This window comes from Nymphaea colorata, chromosome 3 (genome assembly GCF_008831285.2).
Source record: "Nymphaea colorata isolate Beijing-Zhang1983 chromosome 3, ASM883128v2, whole genome shotgun sequence".
In the NCBI taxonomy this organism is placed as follows: Eukaryota; Viridiplantae; Streptophyta; class Magnoliopsida; order Nymphaeales; family Nymphaeaceae; genus Nymphaea; species Nymphaea colorata.
The window spans coordinates 11,072,607-11,098,744 of NC_045140.1; the positions used below are offsets into that span (position 1 = coordinate 11,072,607).

At 37.0% G+C, this 26,138-nt stretch overlaps 1 protein-coding gene and 1 long non-coding RNA gene across 2 annotated transcripts; one reads left to right on the plus strand and one right to left on the minus strand.

Annotated features, from left to right (window-relative positions):
- Nucleotides 1-290: 290 nt before the first annotated feature.
- Nucleotides 291-1,742, minus strand: LOC126409920 (uncharacterized). Its single transcript, XR_007572826.1, has 2 exons — nucleotides 1,212-1,742; nucleotides 291-841 (listed from the first exon to the last, which is right to left on the minus strand). It is a non-coding gene; the product is annotated as an uncharacterized LOC126409920 (long non-coding RNA).
- Nucleotides 1,743-12,445: 10,703 nt separating this feature from the next.
- On the plus strand, nucleotides 12,446-14,534 carry LOC116251210 (L-type lectin-domain containing receptor kinase IV.1-like). The gene has a single exon (XM_031625333.2). It carries the CDS (start codon nucleotides 12,458-12,460, stop codon nucleotides 14,501-14,503), a length of 2,046 nt encoding a protein of 681 aa, XP_031481193.2. The 5' UTR covers nucleotides 12,446-12,457; the 3' UTR covers nucleotides 14,504-14,534.
- Nucleotides 14,535-26,138: the final 11,604 nt, after the last annotated feature.

A 26,138-nucleotide genomic window follows, 5' to 3' on the forward strand; every position in this document is an offset into this window, starting at 1 on the left:
ACCACTTTTTTAGCCTTGTAAATTGTATTTGACGTTTTTTAAATATGATGACTTAGGCTAACCTCTACCAAATTGCATCACATACATTAATATTGGTTTCAATAATCAGTGTTTTTGGTTTGTTTTGTTTGAACCAATTAGATTACCTATTTGAAATTATCATAGTTTCAGATGCAAAAAATCAGGTTTACCGGTTATATAAGCAGCATTTCCTTTAATATATATATATATATATATGGCGGTGAAGAAATCACTGCTAAAAGAATTTTCTTTTGCAACTGCTTCCATCCTTGCCAATAACCAAAGAAACTATTGCCAATGATATTATCGGGAACAACCCTTATCCTAACGTAAGGGTAAGGGTGTTGGATAGTGGCCCTGATCCCTACCATTCCTCTCGTAACTGCAAGAGGATCCCCTGCAGCTACGAAATTAAAACAGGAAATTGATTACAAAATCAATATTGCCATTTACAATCTTACCATAATTTCTCCCTGCCATACTATTGCTGGGATTTGGAAAAACCTGAGAGCCGGACTATAAAGCCCAATGTATGTTCATCTAATTGGTTGATCATCGATTAGCCAAGCTGCGCCTCTCAGAAGCAAACCCATGAATCCCTTTCTCTTCTGCTTATTCCTTTCCCCTCTATTGTTTATAGGTACTACTTCTTCACGTTTGAGACGCTGCTGGTTGTGGACCTAATGGACAGATGAGAGCCTAATGCAGACGCCGTTCCGCTGCGAAGATCCCATCAATGGTATCAGAGCCACGGTTCTTCTAATCCAAGTAAGTCTGTTCAGGCTTCAGTGGTGCCTGCGATGCTTATAATGATCACTACCTGCGCATGAATGAAAATAGTCAGTTTATCATGCTATTTTAAGATCATGCCTACTGAGTATGAAGCATATTAGACAATATTGAAGCTTGCTAGACAAACCAGTTCATCTTTTGTTTTCAGACTAGATATTTCATGTTGTGCTCTGTCTTCTGTATCTGAGTTTGAGAGAGACACAGAACAGAGTCGAACCGAGTTGACCTTCAGTCGAAGTTTCTAGTTGAACATGATCAGTGTGAACCTCGACAAGCGGAAGAAATACCCCTGTCAAGGATTCTTTTGAAGGGTTTCGAAAGAAAAATCAAACTAAATAACTGAATCCTAATCAAGGGCCTCGCTTCAAAGCACGCACAGTTTGAGAGAGGGGGAATACCTCTACCGGTTGTCCTCTGTCATTGTTGACAGAGTGAAGGTTGTAGGCCTTTTGCTGGTGAGCGGTGTGCAAGTGGCAGGTTGACCGTGTTCGCCGCTGCTCTCGGCATCCTTTTTTCTTTGTATAGGCATTGGAGATCGCCAATCAAAACTCCAGATAGTTTGCTGGTGTTGCTGTTCTTTTTTCGGCGAAGACCCCAGACCCTATTCTAAGGTTTTGAGAGCCTCTTCTGCACATCCGTTTTTTTTTTTCTCTTACCGTGTCCTGGATAGAGGGTTTTGCATGCGTTGGCACTCGCTTGCAGAAGCCTTTGTTGTCCTCCTCACTGCGAACCAAACATCAAAACGGAGTACGAGAACGCCTCTAAGGCTCTCTGTTTTTCCCCGGCAGCAGTGTCGACCGTCTCTCTTGTACTGGAGACCATCTTACTCACGGTGGCTGTGGAGAAAGGCCAAGTATAGGCGGCGGCGGAGGCACGGCGGACGAACCCTAGAAGAGGGTTTTGCGAGAAGGGAGAGAGGAGAGAGAAAGTCGGGCGGAAAAATGATCTCGGGTCGGATTGTTTTTATACTAAAAATTATAGACATAGTGCACCATTTTTGCATTATCTTCAACAACACTGTCGCATTTTGTTTTAAATTAATACCGCAGCGTTTTTGCAAAAACTTTTTCAGAAAGAGGCTTGCGAAAATTAATTTAAATAAAAACTTGAAAATTTATACGAAATTGCTTAGAGACACCTCAGACTTATTATAAATTCCTAAAAGAGGGTTCTATAAAATTGTTTTGCAATTTCAGCAGAAAACTTTGATTTTATATACAATCACGTATAGATACCCCTCGTACTTTTTGAAATTTCTATAAGAGGGTCAGGAGTAAACTTAAAAGAAATGAGGAAATTCAATCTCTAATATTTAAAATTGAAATCTCCTTGCTTCTAGGTGATGTTTTAAAATATTATTGGAGATTTCATGACATGATATTCATTGTGTTCCTTTCTGTTTATTGTACTTTGCTTTAATTGTCATCAAATGAATTTAGAAATGACTTCAAGAGTAGGAGCCTTAGAGTTGGTCAAGACCGAAAAACTCAATAGAACCAACTTTCATGTATGGAAGCATAGAATTATGTTGGCCTTGACATTAGGAAGACTTATTTATGTAATCAACAAACTCTTTCCTACTTTATGAGACAAATCTACAAATAAGGAAAAGAGAGCATATGAAGCTTTTGAGAATGATGACCTGATGGCCAAAACCATCATGTTAACATTTATGGAAGATGACCTGATCAGGGTGTTTGAAGACTGTCCAACAGCTAAAGATATGTTTGATACCATCTCATCCAAATACAATACAACTATTACGATGCATGTTTAATTATTGTTAGAACAGTTCAACTCGTATAAAATGAAGGTGTCAGATAGAGTCTATGTTAACAAGATGTTGGTCATGGCTAAAGACCTAAACATAGTGAGAAATATAATATCTAATAACATGCAAATATGCACCATCCTAAGATATGGCTGTCACAACATCAAGTCTCCAGTTTGACACTTTGACTCTAGAGAAACTCCTCATACAATTAGCTATTCAATAAAAATGTCTGACTAAGAGAAACAATGCAGAACTAATACTGTCTAGGAAAAACCAGCTAATAGTCATGTTCCTATAAAATCAAAAGAATTTAAAAAGAAAAATCATGGCAAGTTCAAAAGCAATTTTGCAGGAACTCCGAGAACTTAAGATACTATAGTGAAATGCTACAAATGTAAAAAGCTTGAATTCATCAAGAAGAATTGCAGGACAAAATTTCTGAACAAGAAAAACCTTAAGAGTCAAAGCAACAAGAACAGAAGGAGAAATCAAGAGGATTTCGACAAAGAAGTCATTTGTATTGTGTCAGAAAGAAAAATCAAGAGGACTTTGACAAAGAAGTCATTTGTATTGTGTCAGAAAGAAAAATCAAGAGGACTTTGACAAAGAAGCTATTTGTGTTGGAGATTTGATTAAGAGGTCTACACGTCACATTGCAAAAACAAAAGGAGGTTTGATTCGTATGGAAGACATGAGTCTATGAATGCAAAAAGTTCATATGGGTAAAATTCATATTGTGATGTCATGGGAATCTAGTAATATTGACTAAATATTGGGAGTACCAGTGTCATTTTTACTGAAGTCTTGTATATCCCCTCTATGAAAAGGAATATAGTATTTGTTCTTGCTTTGAGTGGAAAAGGTTTTGAAGTTTGTTTTATTTCGAGGAAAGTGATAGTGAAAAAACATAGGAGGACCATGTTCGATGAGAAATATATAAAAAAACATGGTATATTCAAATTCAATGAAATGAATAAAGCTTCCAATTCTTCTTATATTGACTGGGCAATGAGTGTGCATACAAACTTATCGCATGAAAGATTAGACCATGTGAACATCAACAAGATGAAGATTCTAGCACAGTAAGGTATAATACCCGACATAAATGTAAATGATTTCACAAAATGCGAGGTGTGTCTATACAAAAAGATGGCAAGAAAACCCTTTCTGTTTGAAGTAATTGAGCCACTAAACTATTGAAAATAATCCATATCGATATTTGTTGACCTTTTAGAGTCCAAACACATAATGGCAAGTTATACTTCATAACATTTATTGACAACTTCTTAAGATTTGGTTATATTTATCTTATTAAAATATAAGTCAAAAACACTTGAAAAATTCAACAAATATAAATCTAAAGCCGAGAGATAACTTCAAAAAAATATCAAGGTTGTGAGGTCTGATAGAGGAGGTAAATATACATCAAATGAATTCCTCAAACATTGCAAAGACCTTGAAATTAATAGGCAAAGAACAATGTCCAGGAAAACGCAGCAAAATAGTGTCACTAGGAGGTGTAACATGGTGAGATCTATGTTGGTAGGTCCACAATTACCCAAAGTTTTTTGGGGTGAAGCTGTGTTAACAACTATATATACAATAAATTGAGTGCCTTCAAAAACAGTCTCAACCACTCCTTATGATAGATGGACTGGTGTAAAACCAGACTTGAGACATCTGAGGAGATGGGGTTTTGTACCACATATGAGAGTTTTTTATCCAAAAATGGATAAAATAAATAACAGATCAGTAAGATGTGTGTTTATTGGATATCTAAAAGGATCCAAATGTTACATATTATATCACTCTATTATGGGGCTGATAGAAAGTAGAGATGTAGAGTTTCTAAAGAACTCAATAATAAAGATAATAATCCAGTGGGAAATCATAATGATTTTCATTAGAGGATCTGATTTATTCATATGACCAGTCTAGTAAAGAACCGACTGGGGAACAATTTGGTAATAAACCAACTAAACATGAATTGTCTGATGAACAGTTTGGTAACGAACCGACTGAGGAACAGTAAGCAATGAACCAACTGATCCAGGCACCTCATTATCTCAGACTTTGTTAGGTTATAAAAGACCTAGAGTTCTTCCATCATATTTGAGTGATTATTATACATATCTTACAGATGAGCTATGCTATTTAGTAGATATTGAGGAAATGTCCAACAGTCTAAGATATAACGAAGCGATAAACTCACATGAATCGTTAGATTGGGTAAATGCAATGGATGAAGAAATTGAATCCATAAAAAATAATAAAGTTTGGGAACTAGTAGATCTTCCTAAGGATAGAAGACCCATTGGGTGCAAATGGGTGTTAAAAAAAATATAAAGCTGACGGAACAATCGAGAAATTTAAAGCAAGACTGGTGGCAAAAGTTTTTTCCCAAAAGGAAGTTATTGATTACTTAGAAACTTATTTGTTGGTAGCAAAGTTTGCAACAATAAAAATAATTTTGGCTATCACAGCCTTCTATGACGTTGATGTTTGTTAGATAGATGTAAAAATAGTTAAAAGAAATCATATATATGACTCAACCATAGGAATATGTTGTAAAAACAAATAAAGACAAAGTGTACAAGCTGCATAAATCATTGTACGGTTTGAAGCAGTAACCTAAACAGTGGTTTTTGTCTTTCACAAGGCAATTACAAAGCTTTAATACAGAGCAAACCAGGCTAGCCCAATGTGTATATGTCTAGAAAAGTGGGAGTTTCTTTTGTATTCTATCATTATATGTCGATGACATTCTGTTGATCGAAAACGATAACTATATGATATCCAAAACAAAGACTTGGTTGAATGAGAACTTCAAAATGAAGAACATGGGTGAAGCATCCTATATATTAGGAATAAAGATCACTCGAGATAGAACTCGAGAATTCTGAGTTTGAGCGAACAATGATATATTGATTATATCTTGAAAAGGTTCTGAATGCAAAATTGCAAACCAATTGTAAGTCCTATAGCTAAAAGTGCAAATCTAAGCAGGATCAATGGTCTTAGAGAAGAACAACAGAAATTAAATGTTCGTTATGCATATGTTGTTGCAGTTTAATATATCTAATGCTTTGTACAAGACCAGACATAAGTTTTCCTGTCGGCCTTGTGAGTCGTTACCAAAGTAATCCTGGTTGGCCTCACTGGAAAGCAGTTAAAAGATTTTTTTGGTATATTAAAGGAACTAAAGGACTGAAATTATCATATCAAGCAAATGAGCTAACTTTAGTTGGTTATACCGATGCTGATTTTGCTGGTTGTAAAGACGATAATAAGTTCACATCTGGATATGTATTTCTCTTTGAAGGTTGAGCGATAGCCTGGTCCTATAAAAAATAGGGATGTGTTGTTCTGCACACACAAGAAGCAGAATATGTAGCATGCAATGTTGCAACTACATTTGTTGTATAGATAGATCAGTTTTTGAAAGACTTGAAATTAAATCTTGATCATGAACCAGTTCAACTATATTGTGATAATCAGACAATAATATTTAATTCAAAGAGTAAACATATAATGGTAAAATATCATTATGTCCATGAAATGATTGAGAAAAATGAAATTTCAGTTGAATACATGTCTACCAATGACATGGTAGCAGATCCCCCAACTAAGGGAATATTTGAATACTTGTTTACCAAGCATGTGACCCATATGGGGCTAAGATATATATAAAAGTTTGTGATAGAAAACCATTCAATGAAAAACCTCACTACAAACTTTGAACTAAATTCAAGTTACGATAGACAAACCAATTATAGAAAACCACATAACAAAAGATCATGAAAACCCACATAGTGGAAGCAAACTGGTGGTCTCATGATCAAGTGGGAGATGTTGGATAGTGGCCCTGAGCCTTATCATTCCTCTTGTACTGCAAGAGAATCCTCTATAGTTACGAAATTAAAACATGAAATTGATTACAAAATCAATATTAGCATTTACAATCTTACCATAATTTCTCCCTGCCATAACTATTGTTGGGATTTGGAAAATTCTGAGAGGCGGACTATAAAGCTCAATGTATGTTCATCAAATTGGTTGATCATCAATTAGCCAAGCTGTGCCTCCCAGAAGCAAACCCGTGAATCCCCATTTCTCTTTTGCTTCTTTGTTTCCCTTCCATTGTTTACAAGTACTGCTTCTTCACGTTTGAGACGCTGCTGGTGGGTAGACCTACTGCACAACTGAGAGCCTAACACAAACGTTGTTCTGCTGCAAAAATCCCATCAAAGGGCAGCCTTAGTTATCTGCTAGGGCAAGAGTCATTGCCAATAATCTCATTGGCAACAACATTAAGGCTATTGGCTATGATAAGAGACATTGCCAATAGCATGTATTGCAGTTGTGACTCATCGAAGTGAAGCTGGCGACAATGTTGTAGGATGATTGGCAGTTGCTAGATAGACAAGCGCTTGGAGTTATTCACTTAACACTGGCCAAAAACTGTCGCTTTCAATATCGTCAATGTGAAGACCACCGCGGCCTGATGAAGGCGCAATATGTATGAAAAACCCTCTACTTTTAATAAGGTTTATCTTATGCATCGTTTATTTAATTTGAAGATGATTGAAGGTGCTTCAGTTGATAATTATGTAAATGAGTTTTATGTGATTATGTCTCAATTGAGTTCTATGAACAACAAATTTGATGATGAAGTTCAAGCCTTGATTCTTTTGTCATTGCTGCCTGAAAGTTGGGATGCGACTATGACTGTAGTGGTTAGTTCTCATGGATCTAACATGTTAAAATTTATCGATATTCGCAAAAAATATTCATAGAAGAGAAGCATGAGAGACTTTTTCTGTTGCCCTGAATATTCAAGGTAGGGGAATGACGAACCGACACAATCAAGAAAAAGCTTAGAAAAATGATGCCCTAGCCTTGAATCTGCATAGCTCTATTGAATCTTGGATTTTAGATTTTGGTGCATCTTTTCATTCTACTTCGTGTAAGGAAAGTATGCAAAATTACGTTGCAAGCAATTTTAGAAATGTCTATCTTGCAGATAATGAACCACTAGATATTGTGGGAAAGGGTGACGTCCATATACGAATACAAAATGAGCATCTGGTAAAACTGAAAGATGTTAGACATGTTTTGAGTCTAAGGACAAATCTAATCTCTATTGTAATTAGTGTATGCCAAATGTGAGCCCTACTACTAATATGCAAATTTACTTTCATGTCCAAACATTGGATATGCATGTGAGTGTGAGATAACAAATATGTATGAAATAACAAATAAGTATGAAATAATGTTTATGAGGTAACAAAAAATTTATGAGATAATGAGATAACAAACAAACGGATGTTATGAGATAACGTTAAATATGAGATAATGTTTATGAGAAAACAAAATATTTATACAATAATGAGATAAAGAACGGATGTATAAGATAATGAGATAACATTTATGAGATAATAAAATAACGAACAGATGTATGAGATAATGCTAAACATAAGTATAAGATAATGAAATAGCGCTATGAGTGAGACAAAAAAACGAAGACACTTTTTTATTGCTTAAAGGGGTATATTGGTAATTACAATGCATATACGAACTGAAAAATTTTCTTTTATGGAATCCTCAAGTCTTTTTTTGTAGTTTCCTTTTTTTTGTCCCTATAAAAGGTTTCTTTTTATATTAATCATGGGTATTTTCTGTCATTATTAAAATGGCGCATAAAATTTCATACATGGAGACGACGTGTATACCAACTTCAACTTAGTCGAGGCAGTGTGTCTTCAATTTGGTGTCATTCTTCATTCGATTGACCTCAATAAACTGTGCCCATGGAATTAATCTACTGACCGAGTTCGTAGTGGGCCCTCATGCCTAACAAACTATGCTATGCCCCTTGGGCATGCACCTTTTTTACGTTTAAAGCCAGGTTCCTAGATTTTTTTTTTGTTCCAAATTATCTTCCTGATTTCACGTCACTCCAAGAATCATTCAATCAATTTTGTTATTAAACAAATCAAAAGAAGATTTGGTGCTAACTGCCAGAGTAACTGCGCCGTATGAGCAGTTAAGTTTCCCAATGACCGTGTATTTAAAAATCATAGATGGATCACCTAAAATCTTAAAAAAACACGTCCCCATAATTTCTCTAAAGGTTATGTTCATTAATAATTCAAAAATGAAGGACGAACAAGCTCGGGCAGCACAAATTAGAAATATTTTGGAAAACTTGTGGTGTCCTCCTTTACAACCAAACCGCGGTTTATTTAGTCACCACAAAGGTCTTTCTCTCTCTTTTATATATATATCCTTTCTGCCATGAAAATCAAACTATAACCTTTATTTTGCCATGCTGCTATATTTTATGTTTATATTTTGCGACAGCTTGTGGTTGAGCAGATATCGGTATCCGTTCATCAACAGCAAGAAGGACATCCACGCCGCAAGCGACATTAAATGTTCTATACTTCTATGTGGATATATGTGGCCGTATCAATTAGCTGACTGGTTGGATCTATGTGATCACCCGCATGATCTTGAATCCATTTAGCTAATATTAAGGGGTTCTTTGATGAGGCCGGAATTGTGGGATTCTAGAACTAAAATTCTGGTTTTTGCCGAAGTAGGAATTATGTTATCAAACAAAGAATTTTGATTCAAGAATTATAGGCTCATCCTTAAACCAAAAATATGGAATTGTAATTCTACCATAAGAGGTGGAGTTATTATTCTGGAATTTTAGATTTTTTTTTTCTTTAGAGTACATGTCATGATAGCTTACTTCATTCATTCTAAAATTAATTTTAATTCTTATTTATTCAGTTTTCATTCTGGAAATAAAATTCCAAACTGTCAAATACAAAGGGAAATTAGAACTGAAATTTTCATTCCAATTACTAGTTTGAAGTGTAATTTTGTTTCTACAATTTCAATTATAGAATCAAAACTCAACCATGAAATGCCTGTAATCAAATTTAGACTGTTTTGCATTTTCATAACTGAGTTTGAGTCCAAATACAATAGCCGACTGTTCTTGATAAAGATTAAACCTGATTACATATACACGTAAGATCTTATGTGAATCTGTAAATTTGATTTTAGTATGATTACATATTATCCATTTACTTCATTTAAGTGGATGTTGACAATGAACATCAGGCCTTCAATTTATTTTTTTAAGATCATAGCAACAAGGTTAATTGCGAAAAAAGAAAAAAAAATCTTCAAACATTACATTTGGACAGTCTAGTTTTTGTCTTTGACACAATAGCCTGGTTTCTACCAATTTTCATATGTATATATAGGTAAGTAATTGGTAAACAACAGACCACCATATGTATATATAAGTAATTGGTGAATACCAGACCACTTAGGTCAGAAATAAAAACCAAACCTCATAAATTTATACTAAATAATATTTTAAACAAAATGTGAACATCTTAGCATGTTTATAAACACTAATTTATTTTAAATTATGTTTTAGCTCAAGTTATTTTTGTAAAACATTCCATTTTTCTACTATCAAAGTTTGGGTGTTATATAGGCCATTTATTTTTTATTTTTAAAAAATATGATTAATGGCAAAAATAACTAACTTAATACATGTTTCTCCTCAAATCCTCTTAAGCTCACATCTATAGGGTTAGATTGCAAAAAAAAAGACAAAAAACACTTCAACATTTAGCTTTAATTGGTTTGGTTTTTATCTCTTACTAAAGTGGTCTGGTAATGACCAATCTCTCTCTCTCTCTCTCTCTCTCTCTCTCTCTCTCTCTCTATATATATATATATATATATATATATATATATATATATATATATATATATATATATATATATATATATAATTTAGGCCTGGGCATCGGGCCCGGGCCCGATAGATAACCCTCCCAAGCCGGGCCCGGGCCCGATAGCCGACTCCCGCCCTCGGCCGGTCAGGCGGCCACGGGCACTCGCTCCCCTCCGTCTCCCTCTCTGCTCCCTCTCCCTTCCCATCTCCCTCTCCCTCCCTCTATGCTCCCTCTCCCTCCCCCTTCCCTTTTCCCTCTGCTCCCTCTCCCTCTACGCCTCCATCCCCCGCTCGCTCCCCTCCCTCTCCCTCTCTGCTCCCTCTCCCTTCCAGTCTCCCTCTCCCTCTTCCTTTCCCTCTCTGCTCCCTCTCCCTTTTCCGTCCCCCGCTCCCTCCCCTCCCTCTCCGGTCCCCCTCTCTGCTCCCCCTTCCCGTCTCCCTATCCCTCTCCCTGTCTGCTCCCTCTCTGGTTCCCCCTCCCTGTCCCCTGCTCCTCTCCCTTCCCGTCTCCCTCTCCGCTCCCCCTCTCCGGCTCTCCCTTCCCGTCTCGTCTCCCTCTTCGCGGCGGGCCTTCCCGTCTCGTCTCCCTCTTCGCGGTGCACCGGTAGATAGAGAGAAAGAGATTGGATCAGACCACCACTCGGGTAAGGGATAAAAACCAGACCTCTTAAATTCATGTTAAAAAGTGTTTAAAACAAAATGAGAACCTTTTAATGCATTTGGAAACACTATTTTAATGTAAAATCATATTTTGGTTTAAGTCATTTTTTGTAAAATAAATTGATCTTTCTACAATCAAAGTTTTGATGTTATAATAGACGTTCATTTTTTATTATTTAGAAAACTTTATTTAAGAAAGAAAACAACTAACTTAATACATGTTTCTGACCAAAACAACCAACTTAATACATGTTTGTGACCAAAAACACTTTTAAGATCATATCTATATGGTTAGATTAGAAAAAGAAATATGTCTGTTCTTTGTTTCCTACTCAAGTGGTCTGGTTGTTAATGATTGATATATATATATATATATATATATATATATATATATATATATATATATATATATATATATATATATATATATATATATATATATATATATATATATATATATCCCCTGGGTTGCATTGCAGATGATTAAACTAATGCATGTGGTTGGCCAACTTTATGGCTTTAATAATGCCAACTATGAGAGTAGGTGGCCAAAAACAGGTCAACTGTGAACTATGGGCTTTGCATCTCTACACAGTTGGTTCTCATTGAACATTATATTAATAGATATCCAACTAATGACAAATCTCTTCATGAAACTCACACCTCGTTTCTCAAAGGTTTCTATTCGAAATTTATGATGTCCTTTCCATTTGATATATAACATTCCATAAGTTTTTTTTCCGTCTAATGGAGCAAGTACATTCTATAAGTTGTTGGGTAAAATCTTTGAATATATACAACTTAATCACAAAATGAAATATAAGTCATAAAATGTCTAAATTTATGAAAATATAAGAGGGGCTTTAAACGGTACTATCAGAATCGGCCTGAATCACCCGTTTCGAATGGAATGGGTGTCAACAGAATTTGCTTCTGTTGCCAATTCAATAGTGCCACTCCACAGCATTGAACTTTTTTTTAAATATATGTTGAAAATTTCTTATTTCTATTATTTTTGTAAATTTTGGTGTTTGTTCTAAAAATATTCTTTAACATTATGGCAGATTTACAACTGACTCAGCTGAATAGGAGTCGGACACTGGTTTTCGAAAAAATGGTTTTTCATTGGGTGCACATATAACTTTATGCATATAGATGAAGACATTATGATTCATGGCATGGGGAGAGCTTAGAACTTTTGGATGAAAATAGCTGATTATCATCTTAAAAATACTAGTTATTCGTTCTTTAAATGTTACCGGGTAAGTTGAAGAAGAAGAAAACTACCTACTGCTTCCCTCTGAAATCAGAATCAGCCATTCAACTCGTCTGGTGTGAATAGGCAACGGTTTCGACGTCCATTGACGTCACTCTTCTCATGTCGAAGACATTGAACCACATTGCCTTTCCCAGTGGGATCTTCTCTCATGCCAAGCTCAGACATGGCTCTATCACCACCAAACGCCCTTCTGTGTCCTTCTCTTCCTCTTCTTCTGGTTGTTCTTCTGCATCATCTTTCCATGTTTCATGCTTTGACTACCAACAGTTTCATCTACGACGATGGCTTTCGTCCAGTCAATCTGACCTTAACAGGTGAATCTGTGATCACTTCGTCCGGCGTTCTGCAATTGACCAATCGTCGCGGGCTATGGAGCGTGGGCCATGCATTCTACCACGATCCCCTGCAATTCAAGGATCCTTCAGATGCTTCAAACACCACTGCATCTTTTAGCACTCAATTCATATTTGCCATCGTCTCTGGAATTGAAACCCTTAGAGGCAGTGGCTTCACGTTTGCTGTCGCCCCTTCAATGCTGCCCAACACAACTGGTGGAGACTATCTAGGCCTTGTGAGAAACTCCAGCAATGGCAACTTCTCAAATCATGTATTTGCTGTGGAATTCGACACGGTTTTGGGGACATGGTTGAGGGACATTAACGACAACCATGTGGGCGTCGACATCAATGGAGTAATATCCGACACCTCCCAAACTGCTGCTTATTGCACAGACGATGGCAAGAATGAAACGATTGATCTGAAGTCGGGGAAGATGATCCAAGCATGGGTAGACTACAATGCAAATGAAAAGTTGCTTAACGTAACCCTAGCTCCGATCCCATTTTCCTCCAAGCCAATCAGGCCTCTCATATCATACTCTGTTGATCTATACCCTGTTCTTCTTGACTTCATGTATGTTGGTTTCACTTCCGGCACCTCGAACTCTGCGAGCGATCACTACATTTTGGCATGGAGCTTCACAATCAATGGAAAATCCCAGGATCTAGACCTCTCTAACCTCCCCAAGATCTCCAAGAAAGAAGTACCAATATGGAAGTCTGCTAGTTTCCTGCCTTATACCACTGCCTTCACAGCACTGTTTTTTATTATGCTTGGTATCATTTCATACCTGGTCTACAGGACGAGAAAGCTTTCTGATACAGTTGAAGTGTGGGAGCAGGATTACCCACATAGGCTGCCTTACAGGGAGATTTTCAATGCAACCAAAGGATTCTCTGAGAAGGAAGTATTGGGCAGAGGAGGTTTTGGTAGTGTTTATACTGGAGTACTACCCAGCAGCAGAATGCAGGTTGCTGTCAAGAGAGTATCACACAATGGCAAACAGGGACTGAGGGAGTTTGTTTCAGAGGTGTCCAGCATGGGGAGGTTGAGACACAGGAACTTGGTTCAGTTGCAGGGTTGGTGCAGAAGGAAGGAAGAGCTTCTGCTTGTGTATGAATTCATGCCAAACGGCAGTCTCGACACTTTTCTGTTTGGCGAAAAGGAAAGGAACCTCAGCTGGGAAGAAAGGTTCAAGATACTTAATGGAATTGCTTCAGGCCTTCTGTATCTGCATGAAGGATGGGAGCAGGTTGTTGTTCACAGAGATGTGAAGGCAAGCAATGTCCTGCTAGATGCTCAATTGAATGGAAAGTTGGGAGATTTTGGGCTAGCTAGGCTGTATGAGCATGGGACTGATCCACAAACGACCCACATAGTGGGCACAGTGGGCTACATGGCGCCGGAGCTGTTGATCACTGGAAAGGCGACGGCAAGCTCAGATGTGTTCAGCTTTGGGGCTTTCCTTCTTGAGGTGGCCTGTGGAAGGAGGCCAGTTGAAATCACAAGGCCAAGTGATGAAGTTCTTCTAATGAGTTGGGTGTTCATGTGCTGGAAAAGGGGGGAATTGCTCAGTGTGATAGATGAGAGGCTGGAAATGAGGTACGTGAAGGCAGAGGCAGAGCTTGTGCTGAAGCTGGGAGTTTTGTGCTCACAGCTGAAACCAGAAGATCGGCCGAACATGCGGCAGGTGGTGCAGCTACTTAATGGAGACGTGCCACTGCATGAAGTTCCTTTAGAGAATCTGATAATTGAAGATGACAATGACCATGACCAGCTAGCTGTAGCATATTCATCTTCAGACATACATATTTCTAGGTTCTGTTCCAGTTCACAGACAGAGAAAAGTACTGATACCTCTCGGAAGTAGTACAGGAAGACAAAGTCAATCTCAAGTCTAGAACGACCAAATCTGCACCTGAACTATGGAAGCAACTTCGCCTGAAGCCTTCTTCTCGTTTCTTTGTGAGGATATGTTTGAGGGAGGACATGTGTAGCATTAAGCTAATAAGCATCATATGTAGTCGTCCAGTCATTTATCTCTTCGCTTGTGCTTCAATTTGTCACTGTGCACTTGGAATTGTAATTGTTTGTCTTTTTGTTCATATCTTTTTCAGGGTCCCAAATGGTTGGACTCGTAAAGAAGAGCAGTCCTTCCATTCAATCAGGCAGACGTTAATGCATTTGGGTAGTGTTGACTTGAACATCATGCATTACAATCTCCACATCATGTCAAAGTTGTCGCACCCAACTAATTCCAACCGTCTCTTCTTCCCTTTCCTTTGTCCACTCCGAAAATAAAGTCTAGCTAGCTAGTTTCACATATATCACTATCCAAGGAAAATAATATAGAATGAAGGACTACCAACCACATATGGATTTGGCAAATGAGGTGAGACATATATGATCCTGCTTGTAAAAATTAATGAACAAGTAATATGAAGCTTTAAAACCACTGTACATCATTGCTAAAATCACCGGAAACCATTGGTACACTAAAAATCGTCGTTAATGCCCTTGTCACGAGTACTCTATGTAACGAGTGCACCTTTATTATCTACTGAAGAAGAGTAAAAGGTAATATTTTCTTTTTGACTTGGAACTCAAACTTTTTCCAATTTCTTTCCAGATATCACATGTTTTCACGATTCCACCTTCCCAGGGTAACAGTTTCTTCCATGGACGATGGAACTCGTACCAACTGCCGTGAAAATGAATGATCATTTGTCTAAACAGTATGATGCCCATGCGACCAACAAATTAACTCTTGGAAAAGTGTGGCATTATCGTAAACAAAGACAAGGGCAGCACCCTATATATCTCGGCAGCACTTTACTGTGTCATTTTGATAGAAAACTACTGTGTAATATATATTTTAGGACGTGAATTTTTCCAGCCATATGGATGCAGTGGCCTCTCAGGTATACAGCTCAATGCATTGTATACGACAGAGCATCTATATAGGCAGAGGATTTTTTTTCATTTACATATTCTATCAAACGTATTTTTCCGTTTTTAGCTAACTACTCTTCCTACATTTCTGACATTTTGTTAAATAAAGTCAAAATAGGTGAAAAGGTTCACGATAATGTGGATGCCCGCAAGTTAGTTGGTTCAAAGTTATATATATATATATATATGGGGAGAGAGAGAGAGAGAGAGAGAGAGAGAGAAAGAGTAAAAACAAAACTAAACCTTAAGGGAGCTTTTGCTTACTTCCTATATGATAAATTTGAGATTTTGGCCACCGGCTGAGCATGTCAAATTATTGTTTTAAACAGTAGTGAAATCTAATGCTTGCTTAAAGGAAGGATCCTCATAAAAGGGATTCTAGATGAGCTCAAATTTGAAATTTGATGTGGGCAGATGGTGGTACTTTGGACTGCAATTAGTAGTCATAAGTTTGCTTTTCATGAGTATCGAGGACCAAGGTCATATACACACGTATGCTCGGTAGAAAATAACCTATCTTTTAATTTAAAAGAGCAACCTAAAATAATTTCAAAGAAGAAGAGAGAGATCAACACATGACAGTAATGCAAGGGGAGTTACGTGGTTCGATCATATATTGATCTACATCCACGGAATGATGGTCTTCTTATTTTGAATTTTTCAACTCTCAGTATTACAAGTTTCCTTCTATGATTTTATACATCCATTGTAGACATTAGAAGATCCAACATCTCTCTCAATGTTTGAAAATTTGTTTCTCTTCATAGTCTTCTCCAATAGGAAATATCTTCTTGTCATCGTGTGCTCTATTTCCTTGATCATTGCTATCCCAATTTTGTCAAGTGTATCACCTTCTACTGTGGAGAGAACCGTTGAGTTGTTTCCTTCATTTTCGTTAACACCCCTCGTCAATTTCATCTTGTCTTCGATAGGATTGAGATTGAACTTGATGACCTTTAATTTTGGCATTATTGCTCCATGCAGCTGCTTTAACAAAGGTTTGGTCAAGATGTCAGCAATTTGATCCTTGGTTGAAATATACTTAATGGCCAATTCTTCTTTTGCAAGCTTGTCTCTAACAAAGAGAATATCAATTTCTACATGCTTGCATCTATAATGATATACTGGATGTGATGCTAGATATGTGGCTCCAATGTTATCACACCAAAGAATAGGTTCTCGTGATGAATTTACTCCAAGTTCTTGCAATAGAAATTGGATCCAAGTAACTTCAGCTGTTGCATTAGCGACGGCTTTATATTTCGCTTCAGTGCTGGAGCGAGATACCACATTTTGCTTCATTGAACTCCAAGAGACAAGGTTTTCTCCAAGGAAGATTGCATAGCCGCTAGTGGATTTTCTGTCATCCGAGCATCCAGCCCAATCTGCATCACTGTATGCTGAAATATCCATTTCCGTACATGGTTTTAGACATAATCCATAATCAAAAGTTTGCTTTAGATACCTTAATATTCGCTTCACGGCTGCCCAACGAATGTTTGTTGGATTATGCATATATTGACAAAATTTGTTCACTGCAAAAGATATGTCTAGTCTCGTCATTGTAGCATACTGTAGAGCTCCAACTATGCTTCTATATAAGCTTGGATCATGGAAGGAAAACCCTGAATGTGCTGTCAAAGTTGGTGATGTAGCCATGGGTGTAGAAATTGGTTTGGCCCCTACCATATTTGTTTTCTTGAGTAACTCCAAAATATATTTTTGTTGAGACAAAATCAAGCCTTAAAGGTGTATCTTTTACTTCAATCCCCAAGAAAAAGTCTAGATCTCCTAGATCTTTGATTACGAATTCTAATTTGAAAGCTACAATCAGTTTTTGAATGTGCAAATTTGAACTACCTGTCAATATGATGTCATCCACATAAATGAGGATGTACATGACCACGTTTGGATCCTTGTAGATGAAAAGCGAGGTATCTGTTTTGGCTCCTAGAAAACCCATCTTGTGAAGAAAAGTAATTAGACATGAAAACCAAGCTCTTGGGGCTTGTTTCAAGCCATAGAGCGCTTTATGTAACTTGCAAGTATGATTAGGATATTTTTTATCCTCAAATCCGGGCGGTTGAGACATGTAAACTTTTTCTTCTAGCTTTCCATGGAGAAAAACATTTTGGACATCCAATTGATTGATTTTCTACCTGCGACTCAAAGCAATAGTGAGTATCATTCTAATGGTTGTGGGTTAGACTACTGGGCTGAAGGTTTCAGTGTAGTCATTCCCTTCTTTTTGCTATATCCCTTGGCTACAAGTCTGGCTTCCCATCAGCCCTTCTTTTGATTTTGAAAACTCATTTGCATCCTATAATATGTTTGGCATTAGAGGTAGGTACAAGACTCCAAGTTTGATTTTTGAGAAGAGCAAGATGTTCATTTTCCATAACTTCTTTCCAATGTCTACTGGCAAGAGCTTCTTAAAGAGTATTGGGTTCAGACTCAGTAGTCAAATTTGATGTTGTAGATAGGACTAAAGGATATTTGGTTGCTAAATGGGTTTCATATTATGTATATTTAGTGTTGGGCTTTAATAACAACTTGAGATCGTGTTGTCATACTATGGGTTCTAGTAGGTTCAATGATGAGCTCGACATTTTCCGATTGGACGTGGTCTTGGTGTTTCTCATTTGAACTAGATTGTATCAAATCGACTTTATCATCAAGTTTGGAAAGACTTTGACTTTCTTCTAGGTTGGACGTATCATGGTGCTCCTCAATATCACTACTATGTTCATTGGTGTCTCTCGAGTGGTTATTGTTTGAAAAAAAACATGGGGACATATTGAGGTGGTTGTTGGTCATAGGAAATATGCTGCTCATTAAGCTTTTCTTTCTTGAATGGAAAAGAAGTTTCATTGAAGACGAAATGTAAAAATCTTTTTATTTTTTAAATTCAGGCAGTGGTAACCCTTGTGTTGAGGGGCATATCCAAGAAATACTCATCTTTCATATCTAAAATCAAGTTTGTGATTCACATAAGGTCTCAAACAGGGGTAACATTCACAACCGAAGACCTTAAGAAAATTGTAATATGGGATTTTTTGAAATAACTTTTCCAATGGTGAAAGATAATTGAGTATTTTGGTGGGCATGCGATTGATAAGGGATACAGCAGAATTGAAAACATAAGTCCAATAATTTTTGGGAATATTTGCTTCAGCTAGTATAGAGAGGCCAGTTTCAACGATGTGTTTGTGCCGTCTTTCAGCGATCCCATTCTGTTCAGGGGTGTGTGGGCAGCTTTTTCGGTGTCCTATGTCATTCTCGGATAAGAATGGTTGTAGGCTTTGATACTCACCACCCCCGTCAGAATGCAAATATTTAATCTTGTGCCCTGTATGATTTTCAGCTAGTGCTTTAAAAGATTTAAAAGCAGTTCTAACATCAGATTTCAACTTAAGCAAATAAAACCATATATATCTAAAATATGCATCAACAAAAATAACATAGTAACGATAACCATTTGTTCCCATGATGGGGCAAGCCAGATATCAGAGTAGACAATCTCAATATTTCTTTTTAGCTACAAGCATTGGCAAGCGCAACATCCGAATTGACAAATGCCCCCTAAGTCCACTGGCCCTTAAACATGTTGCAACGGTCACCACTCGTCAGACAAGGAAAGGGCGATATTGCCTCCCTTGCAGTAACGAGTAATGCATGAAATCCCAAGGAACACTTTGGAATGATATGGTCATATCATGGTTATTAAACTCCATGGATCCCCAAATTGGAAAAAGCTTCATGTTCATGGAAACAGCCAAGGAACTTTTGGAATGCAATCAAATAAGTTTATGGAGAGCAAAGTAATACAGCTAGAATTTATGAACTTCAAAATGAAATTGCTAGACTCACCCGTGATGACAAGTCCTTTAATTTGTACGTTGGAACACTTGGACGATGAATTGCTTATCTACAGGCCTCCCTCTATTGATTTAAAAGTTCAAAGCAGCGTCTCGAGGAGGATAAAATTTTTAAACTCCTCGCTGGTCTTAGTCAAGACTACATGACCATCTTCGCTGCCAACTTCTTATGACATTGCCGCTGCCATCTTTCAATGTCGTATGTGCTATGATCCAACGAGAAGAAACTCGTCAGAAAGTGATGAATCCTAACACCCCTTCTTCAACCACTCAACTGACCGAACAGCCAACAACACTGCTGTTCAAGTCAAATCGGTGGCTACTAATGACTCTGGTAGTGCCAATGTTTCTCAAGATCGGAACAGGTTTCGTCCACGACCGAAGTGCACCCATTGTCAAACATTAGGGCATAGTCGGGATTGATGTTGGTTCTTAGTTGGCAGACCTCAACGTGAAAAAGGCACCATCAAGCAACCTATGAAAAAAGGAGAAGTAGCCAACTTTATCACCAAAGATGAATTAATGAAGTTCTTCAATCAAATGTCTAAAACAAACTTGCTAGTTTCTCAGCCTACGTCTGACACTACTCACAATCATGCTAAGCCTTATATAACAGTATTGACAGTTGGGTTGTGGATGCCGGTGCGAGTGACCACATGACGAACCATATGATCTCAAATAGTAATCTTAAACAACTCAAACCATTTTTTACCACGGACGGGTCTGTCATGTAGGTCGCCGGAACCGGCCATATGCATTTACTTGATCATGATGACAAATCAGAGGTTCTTCGTAATTCATATTCCAAAGATTTCAACTAATCTCTTGCCTATTTGTAAAATCACACAATCGATGTTGTTTTTCAGGACCAATTGCATCATATAAACATCTTCTTCAAAATTGTCATTTAAGAGTGCATTGTTAAAGTCTAACTGGCGAAGGCCCCTTCTGTATTGAACTAGAAGTGAAAGAAGAACTCAGATGGTACTTGGTTTGACTGTGGGTCTGATGGTCTCTTGACAGTCAATTCTAGCTTATTGTAGAAAACCCTGTGTAACAAGTCATGCTTTGTACCGAGCAATAGAGCCATCAGCATTTCTTTTCAACTTGTAAACCCATATAGAACTAATTACTATAATGTGGCCTAGGATGAACAAAGTACCACATTTGGTTTTATTGAAGAGCAGCAAATTCTTTGAGCCTGGCTTGCTGTTATAAGCTATTCGTTGAAGCCTCTTTAAAAGTAGTGGGTTCCTTTGGATCAAATTCCGCATGAAAGGCCTTTCGCATCAATGACCCTGTCATCAACCTGGTCGTCATTGGATGAACATGATAAGCAGGTCTAAAAGCGTATTGCTAGATGGTTGACTTGAAGCATTTTCAATAACTAAGTCGTGCATAGAATCAGCAGGTGAAATGGAAGATCGAGATTCACCAGATCCAAGATTTGGATCTAAATTTTGTTAATTATATGTTGGCTCATTATGATCTAAAATTTCTGGTGGAGCAGAGCTGGATGGAGACTAAGTTGTTTCAGGCATGGCAGCATCATCCTGCAAAACTAGAGTACGGATGTTATGTAAAACAATACTTCGCTGGGCCAACTGCTTAGGTTGATCATTATGTTCATAATGAGTAACATGTTCAGTATGCTCACCTTTTGACCACCGTGACCAATATTGAAGGGCCTTTTCAGCAATTTTCTAGTAGACACCAAATGAGAAGTGGGTTCCATGAATAAAGACTATCAAAAGTGACGTGCTGAAAGACCTGAATCCTTTTGTGGATCGTTTGAAGGCATTTATCATAACAAATGTACCCTTTTTGCTTACTCGCATACCCAAGAAAACTACACTCAGTGGTTTAAGTTGCACTTCAAATTATTGGAGAGTGTGAGAAGATGATAGCATTTTGATCCAAAAACTTGAAAAAAAAAGTTTTTCAAAAGGCAATCGTTGATTCAACCAGATGGTTGGTAGATGATTGATAATATATGTTGTTGTTCTAAAAGCCCTCCACCTTAAAAAATTAATTTAGTTTAGTATCATGTACCATATTAAAGGCGATCTCAACAACATGTATGTTCCTGCACTCGATAATGCATGTTTTGTTTAGTGTATAGGAGCATGAACATTGATGCAGAATGTCATTAGCATGACATAGGAATCACAATTCATTATTATAGAAGTCCCCTCCATTATCAGATTGGATGGTGAATGTTGAAAATCTAAGTTGTTTCTCAACCAATAGCTTGGAAATTTTGAAGCATTCTACAACTTTGGATTTTGTCTTGAGAGGGAACAACCCTGAGTAGCGAGAAAACTATCCATTATAAGTAAAAAATATTTGTATCCATCTCTAGATGTCACCAGACCAAGGCCCAAAACTCCCATGTGAGCATTTCTAGTGGCCAAGCAGCATGAAAATTAGAGAGAGGAAAAGGGTGCTTATGCAATTTTCGAATGAGACAAAATCCACACGTGCCATTTTTTGGAGGAGTTTATGGAAATAAATAATGAGAATTAAGAAATTGACAATATTTTTATTGGCATGACCTAATCATCTATACCCCAGAGAGAAAGACACTGACTTAGAATCAGATTGAAACTAGCCGTAAAACGCTACTTCTCCTCCACATTTTCCAGCTCTGGCTGCTAAGATGGGTTATCCATTATGGTTCTTTGGCCCTTGATGCAGCCCCATGCCCGTCTGATGACCCTCTATAAACAAATTCATAAGGTAAGAATTCAAAAATACCATTATTATCACATGTAGATTTTCCCATAGATAAAAGATTATGTGGTACCTTGGAAAATGTAAAAGGATCTTCAAAGTAAAAGATTTTTTTCGCTGAAGGCGAGCAAGAGAATTCCCCAATCATTTACTAGGAAAGAAACAATGAATATGGAATAAAGGCTTGAGAGTAAAAGATTGCCCATTCATAATCAACAGATGAGCTGTCTTTGTGTTTGATAGATAATTGAGAACCATTATAGATCAGGAGACCATTGGCTCTATCATGAGCTGCTTTGTTCTTCATCGTATCATCATTAGCCACTACATGATTCATCACCCTTGCATTGGGGTACCAATACTCCTCTACATTCTCTTGAAGATTTGCTGCAGAAAATGCCTGTAAAATGCCATAACAAGTCCTGGCCATGTGGCCTTTTCTACCACAACTTTGAGATATTATGGGATTTCTTTGATAACCATGATAACTATTATTGGAATCATGATGACAATGAGACTGGTTATTATTATAGTTACCTTGCCCCTGTTGGAAGTTTTAGTTTCCCCAACCCTAACCTTGAAACCCACCACCACCACCACCAACGCCTTGATAGAAGCCATGGCCTCGTCTATGACTTTGGAATGCACTAAAGATGCAGTTTGAGAAGTCTCACAATCGGTTGAAGGAGACTTGAGCAAGTCGAGTCTTTTTTCTTGATTGAGTAAGAAAATCAAATAACTCAGCAAAATAAATTGTTGAAACATTAGATCCAGCAGTAAGAGGTGTCAAAAAGCTCTCATATTCAGACGAGAGCCCATTTATAGTGATCTATATAAGATCAATATCTGCTCTTTACTGCCCTGTAGCAGATAATGTGTTCACTAGAAATCTGATACTCTCCAAATAGGATTGCATATTCATGTTACCCTTCTTTATAAAGTGCAACTCTTTTCGAAGAAGCATAACTCTCATTATGGACTGATAGCTATACTAGATAGTCTTACTCTATGATTCCCTAGTAAAAATTGAATGCACAATCTGACCAGGCATAGAATCACTCACCATTGCATTTATTCAACTGAGCACAAGTCTATCTAACCTATGCCACTACTTGTTAGTTTGGATTTGGTTCATTTTTGCCGTCCTCGATGAGTGTTTGAGGTGAAGCCGATCTGGTTCCATCAACAAACTCAACAAGATCCTGTGATTCCATGACTGATTTAATTTGACTTTGCCAACGAAGATAGTTGTAACCATTAAGCTTGACTGAGGCCAAGGCAGTGATGGTTTTCTATTGAGTTGCAGATGATGCCATGAGATTTCTTGATGTAGAAGACTCTAATACCATACAGAAAGAGGAAAAGAGAAAAGGATTGTGAATAATATTTTCCACACACAATTTGTTACATCATGATGCGCACATATATACTTCTATAAAGAGACAAGGCTTCGCATAATAGTATAGATATGATACACGATAATTAAGGAAACAGAATTTTAAATTTGAATGCAACATCTTGAAAACAAAGATCTAGCACCAGCACATAATTTATCCTTGATTTTTGCTTCTTCTTTTTTTTAGGCCTCATTTTCATTTGTTTCTGTAACAGTAATTCCTTTAGGTTTTGATTGATTAGTTGAATTAGCTCTGTCCTACTTCTAATTTCTTCGATTGCATAGTTTAGGCGAGGACTTGGGGCATGTTGGAGGCACCTTTCCAGTTTGCTCTTGTGAGGGGCTATGCTCCAATACCATAAGGGGGGATCTTATGTTTATGTAGAAGTACACAGAGGTCTCACCACCTGGTACTGATGTTACTCTCTTCCCTGGGGCAAGGGGAAGGAGGGAATGGGATCACCCTCTCTTCCATTTGAAAATCCTATTCACTATGTCACTTTGCTTATAAGACAAACTTTGAGCATACTTTCTTGTGCCACCAAATATAAAGAGTTTTTATTTTGCTGTCACTGGAATTACAATAAGACTGAGTTTTCCCTTTTTAATTGCGGAAAGAAAAATGCCCCTTGTTTGATAGATGCGAAAAATAATCATGAAGTCAAAGACATATGGGACACTAAAAAAATATATTTCTGTACACTGCATTGAACATTTGATTGAAAATTTTGGAAGTGTGTGGGAAGAAAACAAAATGAAAACAAATATATACAGAAAAAATGGATGAATTGAAATAAGCTCAATAACAGAATAAGTTGAATGATGTACTGTAGATCCACCTAAGTCTCAAAGCAAACAATAACCTTAGAGACATAAGATTATGGTCTTGGAGGTTTTACATGGAAGGTGGAAGCAAAAACAAAAAGCTCTTTAATAACGGTTTGAGGAAACCAGGTTTTCTAAAAGAGATTGAAAACCTGACCCCTCCTAGGTTATTCTATAAACTGGGTTTTGAGTGTATCACCAAAACAAAAAAAAACCATGTTTCCAAAACTCAAGAAAAATTTTGGTTTCCATAAAACCAAATTTTTACAAAACTAAGTTAAATGAGGTTGTTATTCAACCAAGCTTAAATTTGTTACAAACCAACTTTTGATCAAATCGATGTGTTTCATACCCAACAAACATTTTTTTATTTAATTCGTTCCCTGCCCCAAACAAAAACATTAAAAGTATAGAAGTGATGGCCTTTAACTAGACCACACAATTTCCATCCATGGCCCCAACAATGTACAACAAAAATAAAAGTAATGTTCATCCAGCTACTCAGCCAGAGTGTCCAATTGGCAAAATCACGCAATATTTTGACGTCATATGGGGTGTGCATGTATGATGTAGGTAAGACCAAATATACACATTAGAAACCGCACAAACGTCGAAAGATTGTTTGTACGATAGCTCTGTCAGCACGTCAAAAAGGTGGCCCCGATTTAAATATTAGAAATCGCACAACCACGAAAGGTTTTTGTACGATAGTAAACCATTACCCGTTGGACATAAGGTCATGTGTATGGCATAAATAAATACTCTAAAGCTGTAAAATGTTAAAAATATTTTCAGCAGAATCTTTTTTTTTTTATTGATTGCATTTCGGTTACAGACGGTTAATTAAGTTTGGTAAGTGATTCGACCAATTATATACTTTTTTCATATTTTAAATTATTTTCTTTACAAAATCTATTATTTGCACATCACAAAAATATCTCTTTAGAAATGACCAGAAAAGATTCCTAGAAAGTAAGCCTGGCCGTTAAAAAAGCTACAATGTTAACAAACATAATAGTTTTTCAATGTGAAATAAATTTCTAGGCGAATTAACGATCTAACTTTTTCATCTTAATTACAATAACTAATTCTATAATATATGGGGTGACCTCCCATCAGTTTGGAAAGGAATTATAAAACTGATCATTGAGATATAATTTTATCTCTATATCGAAAACTAGTGAAACCAAAGTAATCAAAATCGGCCTCTAACCCCCCAATTCACCATGCCTCCAAAGTTATAAGTCCTAGGCTGCTTTAACATGGATGAAAACAAAAGTGTACATTTTCACTTGAATATCGGGCCACATCACTTAATACGCAAGGACATAACCCAGAGTAATCAAAATCTGCCTCTAACCCACCAACTGGCAAAAGTACGAAGCTTATTTCACTTGTTACACCAACAAATTGGGTGAGAATTTATTAAAATGTTTTAAATTTTTTAAAAATTTGCTTGAGATATTCTTAAGATATACAACTTTGTCATATTATAATCGAGAATTCTTCTCGATATAATACCCATACACATTTTTTGTGGCAATGATTTTTATTGGCAATGATTTTTATTGTTATTGAGTATACATCTACGCTTTAAAATGATAGCGAGTTCTTAATGAGCTCATCATGCTTTCAAGGACAAGGACCGACTTTCATGTCTGCCTATATAAATGTTTGATGGCCTCAAAAAAATTCCCTCTCACATTAAACAAAAAAGCTTG